Source organism: Stegodyphus dumicola, chromosome 2 (assembly GCF_044657685.1).
Source record: "Stegodyphus dumicola isolate Sdum_Otavi_A_Nest chromosome 2, ASM4465768v1".
NCBI classification, from domain to species: domain Eukaryota; kingdom Metazoa; phylum Arthropoda; class Arachnida; order Araneae; family Eresidae; genus Stegodyphus; species Stegodyphus dumicola.
In genome coordinates this window covers 205,695,509-205,712,582 of record NC_140769.1, presented here as the reverse complement: position 1 = coordinate 205,712,582, position 17,074 = coordinate 205,695,509, and the positions used below count along the sequence as shown (strand labels likewise).

The 17,074-nt window shown below is 35.8% G+C and overlaps 1 protein-coding gene across 1 annotated transcript in view; it reads right to left on the bottom strand.

The window, feature by feature from the left end:
• Nucleotides 1-13,398, bottom strand: part of LOC118199574 (uncharacterized) — a 317,346-nt gene extending 303,948 nt beyond the window's left edge. The window contains exon 1 of the mRNA XM_085810256.1: nt 13,129-13,398. Within this exon, the coding sequence (XP_085666382.1) occupies nt 13,129-13,224 (96 nt within the window). The 5' untranslated portion in view covers nt 13,225-13,398. The remainder of the gene's footprint in view (nt 1-13,128) is intronic.
• Nucleotides 13,399-17,074: the final 3,676 nt, after the last annotated feature.

The window sequence follows — 17,074 nt, the reverse complement described above, 5'->3', positions numbered from 1 at the left end:
AGGCGAGTGAAGTCTTCTTGGAAGACTTTCTAAGGGAAAGTTAGTCTAGGTTGACTCAATATGGCAAAGCATACAAAGGCTATCGGCCTAAGGGGAGGGATGTCTTCGAGAAGGTGTTTCTGAAATAAACTGGCTTGTTACAGAAGGGGAAAAATACAAAAACCACTTACGCAGACAGCCCGTTCGCCAGGGTTCGAACACCGGACGAACTACCAGTATTCAGCAGTCTCGGCCACTGGTAGGAGATTTTAAAAAAAAAATATTCATGTTACGCACGAGAAAAACACGAGAACAATCATGTAGCCAGCCCGTTCGATTTGAAACCGGGTCGAACTACCATATTCAGTGACTTGCGACTTCGCAGCTTGACTGCTATTTTAGCCGTCTACTTATTTTTAGAACTCCTGAGAATTATAACCATTTATCCATAAAGATAAAAATTTAAAAAAGAAACAAGAATAATAGCTATAGCTATCATTAACGCAAACGACCAAAAATATGTTAACTTATGCACAGAAGAACAGTCCTAAATAACGTTCCGAAAATACATGGCTATTAGAGAGAAAATTGTGATACATCTGTCTATTCTAAAATATATGTATTATTTCAAAGCCATATTATCTTCAATGAGAAACACTTGTCTCTCATTGAAAAACTATTTCAGTTTTAAACATTTTCGTAAAACATCATTAAAGAACGGAGGATACCAAATTATATGAACAGCATCCAAAAGAAAAATAACGACTGCAACGTCTTATGACGAATTGGGAAATTTTTTAAATATTTTCTTACTGCCAGGGCTTCTGTCCTCTTGGGCGAAAACGCATTACTCTTTGACGTTAGAATGACCATAGACAATTTCGAGTGGACGAATTGGCTGCTTTTGGCAAAGATATCACCATTAATAACACAGTATGTATTTAAAGCAAAAGCCTTCCTTCAAACAGCCCAAACATTGAAAGAATAGTTATGCCCTGCATTAGCTGTGCCATAATAAACAACGAAAACATCTTAATGGATGCGGTGCTGTTCTATGAAAATATTATTTTAAAATAAAAGTTTTAATGGACGACAAAGGAAGAGCCAACCTTGTAATTCTTGTACAATGCCATTATGAAATTTAGCAACTGGACGATGATGATTCAAACAAAATGTACGTCATTCCAAAACAAGTGGAAAATTGAAGTCCTTAAATTTGGAAGAGAAATAAATGTAAAATTTAGTCAAAAAGTAACCTTAGGTTGGCGTAGATTTTGAATGTAACTGTGCAGATTTCGAGCGCTACCAGTTACAGGAACAGTTACAGGAAGAGGGACATGTTTTGTACCAAATGATTAACCCAAATCGATAGTTTTGTACCAAAGCTACGCCAATTTTTTTTTTTTTTTTTTTTTTTTTTTTTTTTTTTTTTTTTTTTTTTTTTTTTGTCTAGTTTTAAACTAAAACCGCTAGTACAGCGCAGAAAATAAGGTGTTCCCAAAATACGTAAATTCCTTCCAACAAATTACCCGTAAGGTCTCAAAACATAGATGGCACCATGATTTTGTAACGCATGAGTACTTTTAACAACAAAATATCAATTCGTAATCGATGTATTTCTATCTTCACGGTGTATAAAATAGAAATCAATAAAAAGTTACAAAATTTTCAAGAAACTATATAATACTTGCGTAACTTGTTTGTTTGTTTTAATGAAAAGTATAATCTCGCCATGAAGTATTGAATGCTTAAAAATACATTTACAGTTTGGTAAAATGAATAATGTCGTAAACAAATGGTTTGCTTAAAAGTGTCGTTTTTTATTGTGAACATTAATTACTTAAACCCCTTGTTTGTAACACAATTCGAATAATCCAGCGTTTACTTCAAAATTTATATTACACACGATAGGAAATAGCAGTAAGCCACAGATGACCAAGAAACACTACCATCAATTCATTTCCTCTGCATCGCTCCATTTCGGTTGGGGGAAAAAATATGCCAGACATCCCAGAAACGGCTCGACGAATGTCCTTCGGAAATGCAGCATGCGTGACTTAAAATTCCCAAAAGATAGAACCAACAGTAACATACTATTTTGATTTTTTTTAAGGACATTCAGAGTTAATTTAAATTCTAACATAAGGCTCGGCCGTTACAGAGTAAATAGCGGTAAAGGCAAACAGCGCAACAAACTGAAGACTGGAATATGTCAGTCTGTTTTATATGGTATATATTATTAATTTATTAGTTGTAAATTTGGTTAATGCTCAAGTACAATCTCAACATAATACAGGTAGCCTTCGACTTATGACGACTCGCTTTCACGATCGCCACGTTCGAAGATGAAAAAAATCTAAGTTTCGAAGTGCGTCTTTTCATCAAAATACGTTTATTTCGAACGTGATGAACAAGTTAGAAAACGAAGAAGTGTATTTCGCATTATTTTAAAAATGAAACCTCAAGCTGATGTAGTGACAGGAAGCTGCAAAAGGAGAATAAAAGTAATAGCGGTCAGTTTTCAAAGAAGACATTAATGATAATTTTTATAGGCCTAGATAATGATAATAATATTGCTCTACAGTTTCAAATTGCTTTAAAATTATTTTCACAAGTACAGGCCGCAATTAATTTTGGTCAAACACTTAGGGTAGAATGTACGCCCTATATACGCGTATATACGTAGTTTTATTCTTTGTTTTTCGATGCACTGGCTCAGTCCACGCACCGAGTGGTTGATGTAATTAACAATGCCACGTAATCGAAAAGAGAAAAAAACTTTTGTACTGCCGTGCAGCTACATTGAAGTTAATATGAACGGTATTTTCTGTAAATCAGTGCTGCTACTTTAATCAAATAAGTTTACCACAATTCTCTAAACATACTCTCGTATTAATTAAATTAGTTTCATCACACATTTTCCTTTCAGAAATTTAAATAGTTTCTTAAACGGCTCTTAAAATTAAAGATGCCGATTTAGGGGGAAAAATTAAAAAAATAGATTTAAGACGAGCTGTTGTAGTATAAAGATGTTAATTTAACCAGTAAAATGATTTAAGGAACTTCTGCTATTTTTATTTACTTGTTTTACACATAATTACTTGTGTAATACTTTCAGGTTGCACCGCAAAGCCTAAATATATCTGATGTTAGGTTTCAAAAAAATGTTTCTATTTCTGCTTCAGAATATGATCTGGAATGCATCCAAAACATAATTATCCATGAAAAACGAAGACAGCTCCGCTTAAAGATATGGAAATAGCAAATCTAAATTTGTAATAAATCTGCCTATTCATCTCACAGATATCATACACCACAGACGTGAACAAAAAACAAGTCGCACCATCTGGTGAGGTACTTTGATATGCTTCAGTTTGTCCACTTCAAGCCGAAGAAATACCATGCATTAAAATTTGAATTTCAGAAATACAACATAGAATTACTACTTAAAAAAATCAAATATATCATAACTATCTCAACGATAATAACAAAAACAAAAGAGAGAACGGATGATATAAAAGAAAGATATGTGAATCGCTCAATGAAGGTTAAGCGCCACTGTACCATCATCGGAAAAAGATTCGGTGATATGGAGCTTTCTTCACACTAATAAACATTACCCGTGCTACAGCGAAGATTTCCATGTCTGTAACCAAAATATTACACCACAAATTTTTATTTAATTTACAACATCATGACACCAAAGGATCAGACATTCAAATTTTCGAATTACATGAATCGTGGAAAAAGGACTGGAGATTTAAAAATTCGAATCAGCTTTTGTAACATTGCAACTTCGAATGGCACAGGCCACGCGGAAATTATCAATGCCTACTTCAGTTGATGAAAACAAAATTTGGAACGAATTACCGATGCTTAAACATTGCCCATATATGGCCGTTTACATTAGGGTTTATCTGAGCTAACGAAGACATCAGGCATAGCCGACGCAGCTCCAAAACCAGTTTTTCCTCATAGCGGAGCGAGTTGAAAAATCTGAACTACACGTATAGCAGAGCTAGACGACACATGGAACTGACTCCGTTAGATCAAATAAACTCCAGTGTTAATGGTCCCAAGTGTAAACGGCTTCCAGTGTGAATGAATTAGACTGATGGATAATGGTAGTTCATTCAGGACTCGGTATCAACGAATGGATTAGCGTCATGAAGTTCAGCTCATGTGTAATGTAATACAAGCCAGTTTCCCAGAGTCCAAAGAAAAGACATTCCTCCTGAGAACATATACCCCGGATACTTTTCTATAATCAAATACCTAGTCAACTTGTATATATAGCCACTAGTAATCTACATGAATATGTTCAATTATCTGTGATTTTGCATTCAATAAAAGAACGTCCCCTCAATAAAGCATTAATTATTCAGAGCTTTAGGAATGTGCCTATATCTTCTTCTATCATAAATTCGGTTTCTTTTTTTAATTGCGAAAACTCGCAACAACTTTGCGAAAAATGCCTTTATTTAATTATGAAACACCGTTTACTGCGATGGGAAGCTTTACGCCATGTCGCCAAAAGCGTTGCTATGGAGTGTTTACTTATTCCACATAATGAGAATCGGTGAACGTTTGGAGCTCCCCTTTTCTCCCGGGTCGAGAAAACCACCAACTCAGACTGAAATATTCAGCGAAGAGCTCCAAAATACCCGTTGGGGGAGAAAGCGATTAAATGAGAATCCGGGAAGAGGGGGCAGAAGAAGGATCTGGGGATAATCGACCGGACGCCCGTGCCAAGTTTTATCGCAGAGAACACGCATTAAAGCATAATGCGGAAGATCGTCAGAGGTTGGGTTCAACTTGAATGAGAACAACGATTTTATCTCTTCGCAAACGCGAATTCTCCAATCAACTTTAATGCTAGATGGGAAAGATGCACGCCAGTTTGAAAAACTAAGCAAAATTCAATCGAGGACTGATGCTTTTAGAGACAAGCTTTACGCTCCAAAGACAATCTACGGCTTGATTATTACCTATTTTTTAAAAAAAATCTTGCTTAAAATATATAAATATATTATTACAATGGTTTTAGATAACAATAAAAAACAACACCATTTAAGTAAATCGACTGAAAAATTAAAGTTGTCATGATTAAAGGTGGATTTATGAAGTATGGGGGATCATTTTTCATACTTTTACATTGTTTTTCTTTGAATCCAGAAAATGATTTACTGGCGCCCTTGAAGCGATGGTCCTCTTGTAATTGCGACCTGTGCAGCAACATAAATGGGCCATTATTCAATTAGATTATTATTTGGATTAATGTAAAGCATACTGGGGAATGTTTGCTTAAGGGAAGATATATATGCCTTCGTAGGGGAATTTCTAAAAACTGGCTCGTATCTACGTGAACACATGGGAAAAACTGCGATGCTAATTCAACAAGTTCTTTGATCGGATTTGAACACAGATTGAACAACTGTTTACCATACGCGGCGACTGCTGGGCACTGTCAGCATACGAATTTTTCCTTGCATACACAACAGCTTTCAAATGAGGATATTAAAATTCCTAACTCTTATATTATTCACTACGCAATGATATCCACGGCGCCTAAGAACTTTACAAAGTTGTTTTCTGAAGATCAAGTGCACAGATATTATTAAAAGAGACAAAGCATAACGTATAAAAATTTCTATATTCATATTCTTCAACACATTATCTTTGCACAAACAGCAGACTTCGATAAGAAAATATGCTCTTAACTGAGCCCAATTAAATTAGGTTTCCCAACATTTCGAGATCTCCCACCAAACAGAGAAAGTTTTAGAAGAGATTTTTCTCGAATTTTCCAAAAGTGCTTACCCCCTCTCATCAGATAACTTATAAATAGGGTATGAGTTACAACCTATTCAGTTCAGTTCGCTTAGTTCACAGACACCAACTGATTTTCTAAAAAAAAAACTTCTCTCGCTCATTAATGCTTTAAACTCTGTCCAGTGACTGATTTTTGTCCTTTGTGATATTGCTCGCGTCTTAACGCTAATTTTATTTCATCAGTATTATTTTTTTTAACTGGGGTAATTTTACTTGCTTATCATGTACGAGCTCTTTATCTATTTCAATAAAGTGTCAATTTCTTCGCTATCATTTGGGGTAGCTATTTAGGAGATTTCTATGGATCCGTAGAGCACAACAACTAAACCTTTTCTCAGAGAACTAACTACCAACGGTTACAGATAACTAACATATGGAGGAGGTCATCTCCCCAGACAGGTGACAGTTAATACCATTGTTTATTTCAGAAATCGTATTTTCAGAAATGATCATCCTGGGCAGGTCGTTGCCTTGAGAAAATTCACTGTATTTTGAAAAATAGTTAATGTAAAAATACTTTAGCAAGCACGTTACTAGCCATACTGCTATAAAATGTTCATATTCACAATAAAGCTAAACACACAGAAAACAAAAAACAAAACAAAAAAAATGACTACTTTTATGACCATGATATCGATTTCTAATGCTAAAAAAATCCAAACTTTAAATGAAGTTCAACAGAGAAACATCTGGCAAATCTTACGAACATAATATCTATCCATAATGCTGAAAAGATGTCCATCTTCCAGCGTAATAAGCAGAAAAAATATCTAAGAACTATTATTTTATAACATGGAGTTCACTCACTAACAGAAACTACAAAGAATAATAATAGCGATCACATTTCCTAAGAGTGTAGAATGATTATAATATTCTTTCAGACGCAAAAATCGGTAGTCATGGTACCTTTGAAAGCAACCAGTGAAGCGTGTCAAGGAAATACCCAAATGATCAAAATCATAAAAAGTTACTGATCCACAAAGTGAGGCAAAAAAAAAAAATCAGTCATTAGCGATGCTCTGACTTTTTTTTTTGGGGGGGGAGGGTTCCTCTTTCTTTATATTCATTAAAAATGCAAATGCTCCACAGATGCAAAATCACAAATATTAAAACAAGAGCTTTAAAAAACGACGATAAATACAAAAAGAAAAAAAATGATGATCAGCAACAGATTTGAAAGACCTGGCTGAAAAAGATACCGAAGGGGAAAAAATCCTATTTATGGACAGCTGCAGCACAACTGATGCAAAACATTACCAGAACTACCAAAAGAAACATCGTAAGAATTTTAAAAATATTTCTTCAAGAGCCGCATTTAGACATGCACATCATGGAATTTTTTAGATTTAAAAAAATGTTTTTCTAACCACAATGCATCTACATAAAAAAAAACAGGCCCTGCTGAAAATAATCTGCGGTTCTTCGCATAACCTTAAAAGAGCACCCATTAGATTTTTATGACATAACATACTGTCTATCCCAAACAGTCAGGAGTTAACTGGATTGCAGATTAAACCGGACTCTGTTAAGAAAAAAGTTAAGTGCATTTATTGCAGAACAATGCAAAAACTGCTATCACTAACCAGCAGGGAAAATAAAATTATCTATGGAAAATGCAAAAAGGAAAATAAAAATACGCGGGCTAGGTACCAGTGACAGCAATTGCTTCTTTAGTATTTCAACGTTGTTTTGATCTACAACAATATACGTAATTAAATTTTATGTAATCCGCAATGTACAAGGTGATTGAAAAGTCCTGTACATCAGAATAAGCAAGTATCGTTTGCTGGTGTAATGCACAAGCTAAAAGACGTATATTTGTTAATAATTTTTATTAATTTACACGGAACAAAGTCAACATAAACCGTCTTTACAACATATGCTCGAAATGACAGATCAGCTCAGTAATGCAAGCTTGAGCTCATTTTACGATGTTTGATGTTACTCTGTGAAGCTCCTGTACACTGACACTGTTAACCCAACTTTAGGTTCTGAAATGCATGCGAATTACTTGTATAGATCTTCTTTTTAAGGTAACCATACGGGGAAAAATTTACAAGCGACAAATTGAGTGAACACTGGGTCTAAAATCCTTCTGAAATGATGCAGTTGCCGAAAAACCACGCATGAACTGCATAATTTCGTTCGATGTATGACAAATGGGAGCGTCTTTTTGGAACCAATACTCATCATTGATTTCAAGAAGCGCAATAAACTGAGTAATAATGTTTTCTACATCGCACTATTCATTATAGTTTGAAACACTATTGAACAACGAAAACAAAGAAAATACTGTTCAACAATAAAAATGCGCTGTCTTTGGGAAAGCGACTTCTCCGAGTGGCAACACAGAGTTCTAACATAGATAGATAGTTCTAACATAGACACGGAGTTCTAACATAGATCTCATATGACCGTTAAGCGACAGATAATAAGTTTGCGTGTTGTTAGTACACCAGCAGTGCCATCCAGCGACAGATATAATTATTACAATTGCAATTCAGGTTATAATAAGAGGTTTAATTAACACGTTGAGCGCGGCGCCGGTCCCTGGGGACCGGCAGTAAACTTTCCGTGTGGCCGGCGTAGGTCCCTGGGAACCGGCACAGGAATTTTCGTTTGGCTGGCGTCGGTCCGCGGGACCGACAGTATTAAAGTTAAAAAATAATAGTCTCAATGAAATGTGATCAAATTTAGTTTCAAGGAAATGTATTGAAACATTCTAAACAAAAATACGGCTTTGCTCGCTGCCGGCTGAACGGAAAGGACAGCAAATTCGGCGCAGCGCTCAATGTGTTAATATGAATGACTTTTCAATTATCCTATGTAAATAATATACATTAAAAAACAAAAGCTTCTGGCGACTTTTCTATGTTAATTTGAACCCAATAACATTGCTTAAGTTCTCGTGTAAATACCGTAATTTAATTCCATTTATAATTTAGTTTTCTTCATTTCTAATTACGATTATTCTTCTATTATTTACTGTACATTCACTATTATGAATACTTATTTGATTTACACAATCAAGTAAACTTTATATTGGGATTAAATTTCTTGAAAATAGAGTAACCTTCTAACAGTATTTTTATCTGAGGCACTAATATGGGCATAGCGCACTAAGCGAAAATTACAGATAACTAAGAAACTAGTTATGAAATGCTAACAAAAGCAGCTCTTTGGTTTTAGCGAAAATAAGACAAAGCAAACAAAGTTTATCTACCTCCGGAAACGATATTTCTGTAAAGGACTTTACTGGTTCATATTCACATTACACATAAGGAAAGCCATGAAATCTGCTCTCCAACCCTACTTTCGCCAAAGCTTGAACTCGGTCAAACTCCCAATCCCGAGTTGAAGTATCTCGGGTGTTATCGAGTACCAAACTCGGGTATTCAGCAATCTCCCAATCGGCCAGCGGTGGGCCGAATATGAAAGTTTGTATACGATTCTCATTCGTACGACTTTTATAGTTAAACGTAGTTGCAGCTCTGTCCCAATCTATTCTTAGTCCTGTTCATGTGTGAAATATTCTTTCATGAGAGGCATAAATTCAGTTATATGTATTTTTTCCCTTGACTTAATCACATTCTTTTCGAAGTTCAAGTAATCTGCTAGTCATTTTTTTTTTTCTTTCGGTAACATCAGGATCATGTACGTCGGGATATGAAAGACATCCTGAATTGGATAGGGGTTCATATCCGTCAGTGGATAAAAGGGGGATCGCTTGGAAGGACAAAACGGATAGTGAGTGCTGACCAGAAGAGTCTGCTGAATGGAGGTGCTTTAACCCTTTCCGGCACGCTACCTTTTAAAGTTGGAGTTTTGATTTAAGAAAAAAAAAAAGTAGGCAGTCTAATTAGGTCTAGAGGCGTACAGAAATAAAATTTTGTGAAGATAGCACTTATCGTTTAATTCTGTGGGTGTGCCCAGAGTTCCTTTAGGATGTCTTGTACAAATGCAATCCTCTGTTAGGCAGATTACTCTTGGCATGCTTTATTTATTAACAGTTAAACAAAATTTTCCTCTAATCTCTCTAAATTTCCATATTAATCGAACAGATTAGCTGCAGGGATGAAATAGCATCTTATTCAACGCGGTTACATCCAAAAGCAATTTAATCCCTCTATGCTGCTAAGAATTCCGAAATGATAACACGAAGTCACTGTGCTGCACCAAGTTTTAGGCTCGACAATATTCATATCAACCACGGTCGATCAAATGTGTAACTAGTTAGATATATCAACAGTCCAAGCACATGCAGCTATATAGTTGGAGGGCAAATACAATCATGAAATAGACCTAGTACGGATCACACTGCAAGACAATTTCAGAAACTGCATGGGAGCTTTTTGTTATGGTTAATTTTAAGGGGATTGGTACCCCAGAAGATATCGCTAAGAATATCGAATGTGTGGTTCCCAGAGCTTCCCATTCTACGTGATTGTTATTTGACCAATGAGGAGATAGCCTATCGCAATAAGAAATGTAACCGTCGCCCATAATCACAGCAGGTAGGATATAACTCGAAGATTATTATTCTCACTCCGAGATCCTAATCACCTCTTACTCAGCAGGTGATAATACCAGTGATATTCTCTGAACCACAGTTCAGCAATCCACCCCTTTTTCTCGAAGCACTATTCGGCAGTCTGGTAGACTATTCCTCAAAGAAGGCAAATTCGAATTCCAATAATGAAATGAATTTTTCAAAATGAATCTTCAAAATGAATTTTTGGTCAAGCTTCTACTTTGACGTACAGTTGAACTTCGCCTAAATTAAAAATATTTGGACAAAACACTTTAATATGTGCGCGCGTGCGCGTTTGAGTGAAGGAAGTGATAAGTAACACGTCCTAATCTAACAGATTAATCTGAATGTTTGGGTAAATATTTATTTTAGACAAATTTAAAATGTTTGGCATTTGCAACGCCTTAAACGACATTATTAATCGGCTGCAAGTATGACCATAATTTAACACCAATTTGAAGAAGGGAATGAAGTTCTGGAAAAACATTGCTTCTCTAAATAATTGTTTTGAGAAAACACTGGCTCATTCTCTTGTTCAGAAAGATGATTCCAAAACATTAAAATCAGCCTTAGTTTGATTTTAATGTTTTTGAAAAAAGGTGAAATACCCTTTGATTTCCTTCCTTCACTGCACCTTCTCCTAATTAACGGAAGCTTTAAAGAAATTTGTTTTACTTTCAAATGGCGTGTGTATTGAAGTGAGAAAACATTTAAAAAAAAAACTTCTGTTTTTCAATTTTGGGCACTTATTTCCTTCTTCAGGTGTATACGATAGAATCGTATACATGGAATTTTTAAAATAAAAAGTGACACTGCCCTATGGGAAACCGTCAAAGTAATTTACAAAAATAAATGAAAAATAAAATATATGATAAACTAATATATACGCAAACAACCCTAATGGGCCATGGCCTGCAGTGCCCCGACATCTGCTTTCCTGACCGTGGGCCCCGGGAAGCATGAGCATATGCCCTGGACAAGTGGTCAGCTTGTCGCAGGACCCCCTGTGTTTAGTCCGAAAGCGAACTTGTTATTCATTTTATCGACCCACTCAAGAGATGAAAGGCTGAATTAACCTTACCCAGCCCGGGTATCGAACCCTGGACCTGTGCTGATGCGCGATGTGGTGCTGATGCGCGACGCGCTAGCTATTGCACTAGAGCCTAAAATAATATATAATGCATACTTAAAATTAGCTACATAAAAACATTAATGATAGTCCAGGTAAACAATTAAAGTACGTATTGAAATACTATAAAAGCTAAGCTAAATTTAAAAAATAAATAAAAATGAGTAAATTAGTACTAATTTAAAAAATATATCAAAATAAAATGAAAAAATGTAAGGTGAGTGAATTAATAACTAGCCATGATATCTAGCACGAAAGAAAGGTAAAGGTAAGCATTTTAAAGAGTATTCTTTAGGTTCAAATAAAGCTGCTTCTTTATTTTAATTTCTAAACCATTTACCTGACCAGAAGAGTACAACCCACGCCTTCTTATTCACATAGGTGCGAGACAATAAATATTACTTTTACTGAAAATATCGCATTTCGACATGAAGTTTTCTTCCTCAGATGAACAAGTTTTCACCCGTATTTTGCTATTCCCGAGGAAATGAGGCGTAACATTGTTTCCAGTATCAGCACATTTTTATTAACTGCTAAGTAAAACACTGCAGTAACAAAAGAATTTGCCGTTAATACAGCCATTCAGTTACATATGAAGTACCGGAGCTCATTCTAAATGGAGCACCAGTCGAATTAATGTCGTAATCCAACTCGAATTAATGTCGCTCTCAAAAACTGAGAAAGTACCGGAAACGGGCTCCGGTGGGCCTCGGCTAAATGTAAGCCCTGGTAATATAACAGGAGGGTGACTTATACTCAATTCAAAATCCATGATCTTTTCTGCCGTAAGACAATGGAAACTATGGATTTTGAATTGTCCAGCCTTAATTTTTCATTGGGTAGCAAAGAAGTCGGACTGTAGTAGTCCTGAAGTTCTTGTGGCTTAGAAATGTTCGCTCTGATGTTCTGCGGTCCAGACAAGATTCACTTTAAAAAATTTCATTCTAATGAACAGAAAGCTTATTGAAATTTCACTGAAGGATTCTGGAATAAAAAATATTCCTCATATTTTCGGTCTAGTATTCTGGAATAAAAAATATTCCTCATATTTTCGGTCTAACTTATTCCCCATATTTCCGTTCTAACTTATTCTACATATTTCGTTCTTTCGTTTACAGAAAATATTCTTAAAAGCATGAATAAGATTATTTTCTGTAAACTGAGTTTAAGTGCAAAGTATTCAAAATAAGTAAGTAAATTTAAGTATTCAAAATAAAAACACTATACATAACATAAGAATACATATATTACAACTACAAAAAACTAAATTATAAATGGTTTTAAAAGAACAATATTCACAAAAGAACCTGGACAATGCCTTTGAATTCAAACTCGCGTAAAATAGTCATTTAGAACACTGGCTTTTCGGAAGAGTTCAAACTGGCAAACATCATCTACTACTGTTTCCCCCCAAAATGTTTTTTCTCTTTTCTACATTTTCTCACAAGAGTTTTTTCTAAGCTGATCGCGATAGTAATTTTTCCATCGTTCCGCAATTAACAAAATTTATTTTTACACATTGGCCGGTTAATCCCCAACTCGGTTAAACTGCCACCAGAAAGCAGTCTATACATATGATTTAGGGGAGGGAGGGAATTCAGAAATATAAATACAAACACTTTAACACAAGTAAAGTAAAACATGTGTTTCGTCTTACCTGGCGATGATGATGGTCTTTGATTTCTATATGATGGGGCCTCACAGGCCTGGTAACGGCTACATCGACAGGGATGTGACTAACAAACTGTGTCATCCTAACCACGTCTTGGGGCAAAAAACTCAAAAACGAACAAATTAAAAATTCAAACAAAAACAAAAAGGAGAAATGTACAACTCTGCAAGTGGAACGATAGAGGAGACGCTATTGGGGGAAAGGAAGGGAGAATTCTGCTCTTCAGGACAGCGTCCACAACAACCCTAAACTCCGAAGACGACTGAGAAGCTGTAACCGAGGAATGCTGTTAAAAAGAGAGGGGCGGCGTTCGAGGATAGGGGGTCGACGCGCGCGCTTCGTTCGATTCAGTGCGCAAGAGCAGATGATGGTACCAATATGCGACTGTGACCCCCTCCTACTCCCCTCATCATGGATTATGGGAAGCGGACAGGCCACCCCGGTTGTCATGGAGACCATTAGCCTCCCTCATTTTTAGCGCACGGGATGATGCTCTCTTTTTTCATCTTCTCGCATAAAGGGAACTATTAAGGCCAAAACAAAGTAGAGGGCCGTGCGCCCCACGATCGATGAGGGGAGCGCAGAGCAAGAACAAGAAGGGCCGACGTCTCCTGGCCCCCGTCTGAGAAGCGATGGAGGAACAGAACACAGAATGCGCCCCAGACGACACCAGGGCATGGTAAGTACCCATTCATATAACACAGAAGCGGCCAGACAGTGGCTTCCTCAGATGTGCAACGGCAAGACGAATCATCCGTGCGCAACTCTCGTAGCGCGGTACTTTCAAGTACGATAACAATATTCAGTCCTAAAAGTAAATTTTCGCTGTTCAAACAATGTTCTTCCTTTTTTAACTCCAAATTCCTGAAGTAAGCTTTAATTTATTATCACATTCCTCGGAAAAACATATTATTTGGAGATACTATCGGTCGCTAGCGATGTTTTGGGCAAATTATTGCTTTCTGATAGCCGGTAATATAAAATTTATCATATGGGTGTCATTTCAAACGCAAAGCACAGGGTGGCAAATATCTGGAAATGTACGCCACAACAATCTGGTACATTGGTAACAATTTGAAACAAGAAGTTATTTTATAGTCTTTTGAAAGATGTTCAACGCTGATGAATGCTTGGAACGGCCGATGCTAAGAAGTAGGATATTAAGACGAGATATAATCACCGATCGTGCCATGAGACAAATTTTATGTGGAAATATCCAAGACACTGACAAGCCTTGATGTGTGTGATGTTCGCTCAGCAGATCACAAGACAAGGCGCCACGCCGCCAGAACAGGCTCCATCCAAAATACGGGCCATAGCCAGGATGTCTGCCAGCTCGGCAAATCATATCGATACCTGCTACATATGGATAATTGCTTAGGTTTGACTAAGCTGAGCTACTACAATACATATTTACATCATCACACACCACGCAGCATACAGTTTTCAGTATACATTACAGCACTTAAATTACAGTATTAAAAAAATAAAGTACTATTAAATACCACTTATTATTTACATTAGCATCAATTCCAGTTTAATCGGGACCGGATTAACCAGATTGTGGATTATTCAAGTTCTGTAAAAAAAAAAAAAAAAAAAAAAAGTGTTTCTTGCGGAACAATGAAAAAATTACTGTCACAAACTATAGGCGTTAAAACTACATACGGTTAACAGAAAAAGAAAAGGATGTAACCACAGTAATAGACGATTTCATCGTTATTTGGAAGTTTTTATTTCCAGCAATGCATAATTCGAAATACATAGACACTGTTTAATAAGAAAAAATTTCTAAACTATTTTTAAGCTAATTTGAATTCAATGATATTGTTCAAGTTCGATTGTAAATATTGTTCTTTAGTATGCAATTTATAATTTTCAGTTTCTTCATTTCCTAGGATGTTCACTCTCGCTATTTTACAGTGTAATTTTTCCTTTAAATACAATTTAATTTACTTAATCAAATATTCTTATTTAGATTAAATTGCTTGAAAATATAAACTCCCAATAATATTTTTCTATCAATAATAACATGGATTATTCTCCTTTCCTGTGTTTTACAAAGTATTTTCAGATAAACGTGGCCCTGATTAATCTCTGATAATTGCCAATCCTTATTTCAGTTTCTGAAAGCAATCATCATAATGCCATAGTTATAAGTAATCGAATTTAATATAAATAAGAGATAGCTGCATATATTAATTTGTGGAGTAAAAATTTTAATTATCTCTAAAATTGACACACTAAGGTTTGTTAATTACTATAATCCTAACTTAAAGCTTTGAATACCCTACAAGGAAAGGAAATGCACTTTCTATTAACATCTGGGTTTATTATTATTTTGATTAACCAGTTATCATGATTCAGACCTTCACTATAACTTCTCGTTTCTGTTTCCTTACCAGAAATTTAAATCAGCTAGAGACTATTTAAGCTCAGGTTTTTGGTTTCTAAGAGCGTGTCTATATGAGCCAGTTTCCCTTAGAAAGCCCTCCACGAAGCTATCCCTTCCCTTAGGCAGATAGCCCTCGAGAGCTTTGCCGTAATCATATAAACCAAACCTTTCGCTTGTATTTGTCTTATGCAGTTCATAGAAAATTTTTATTCAGAACATTTTTATCCCTAGAATAAAACGCAGCAACTGAGCAGTTTCAGTAATGTCTGTCAACTCATCAACAGTCAACGAAAACCATCTAAAATTTTTGCCTTGTCTTTCAATTGATTCTTGAAGTGGCTCTTCATGTTCTCTTCTGATAACTGTTCTCGCAAGAAGACTGGCAGATCGAAAAAAATTCATTTCCTCTCCGCATATTTCTTCAGGTACACAAGCAACACATGATTTAATTCATTTGTAGAGTCAGGCCTTTTTTATGCCGCGGACATAAAAAAATGAGCAAAACTCTTACCCAGACACGAACCCTGGCTCTCTCGAATGCGCGTCGAGTATGCTTCCAACTACACCATAAAGGCATGCGGAAAAGAGGAAGAAAATACCTTATACATACATAAAACTATCGGTATATGATTTCACTTTCAAAGCTAATAAATCAGATATTCGTAAGTTGACTTTATCTATAGTTTCCTTTATCAATTTTTACTTTTATGAATGAATTGCACTGTGATTATGGACTCCCTCTTTAAACCAATTTTAGTGAGCTTCATTTTCTGTTAAGTTTTGAACACTATGTTCAATTGCTTAGCTTCGTTTTGACAACCTATATTTTACTCTTGCTTTGTCATTTAATTTTATGACAAAGTAATTCACACTCCATTCAGCTTTAAGTCCACTTTTCTCTTCTTATCTGTTTTTGTGAGTGACACGAAAACGGTGGGTAATAAATAAAATAGAAAGAAAAAATACCGCAGGCTGACGATAGTCAGTAAGCCGCGACAAACGTGACACTCGTGCCACGTGCGCCGCTCAGATAGCTGGCAAAGCTTGTTACACGGCAACGGCAGACGACAAAATGCGAAATTTCCGACATCAGTAGTTATTATTGATAATTTCTTAACTCGAATATCGTCAGTTGCGTTAGAGAACGTAATCTGATTTAAATTTTTTTCACGTAAAAAACAATAAAGTCAAGGTCCGGATTAAATCAGGCGACAGAGCATACTTTCCCGATTAATGATACAAATAATAAAATTAAAACTTTATTTTGCAACATAATTTTATTGCTTATTATCCATAAATAACATTCTATACCCAATACTTAAATCACTTTTATAAGCAGTATCTCCCTGCATTTTATTCTTTTTCCATCTCCCAGCAGAAAAATACCTGGGAAATCCACAGTTTTATTCAAAATCTAAAGTCACCTTTTTTTTTTCCGGGTGGGGGAAAGTGCTCTCGGGAGACGTTGGTGGTAAAGTAAAATCCTGTGAGACAGTCTAATCCTTCTCCGACGTGTTCTCCATCAAAACTGTGACG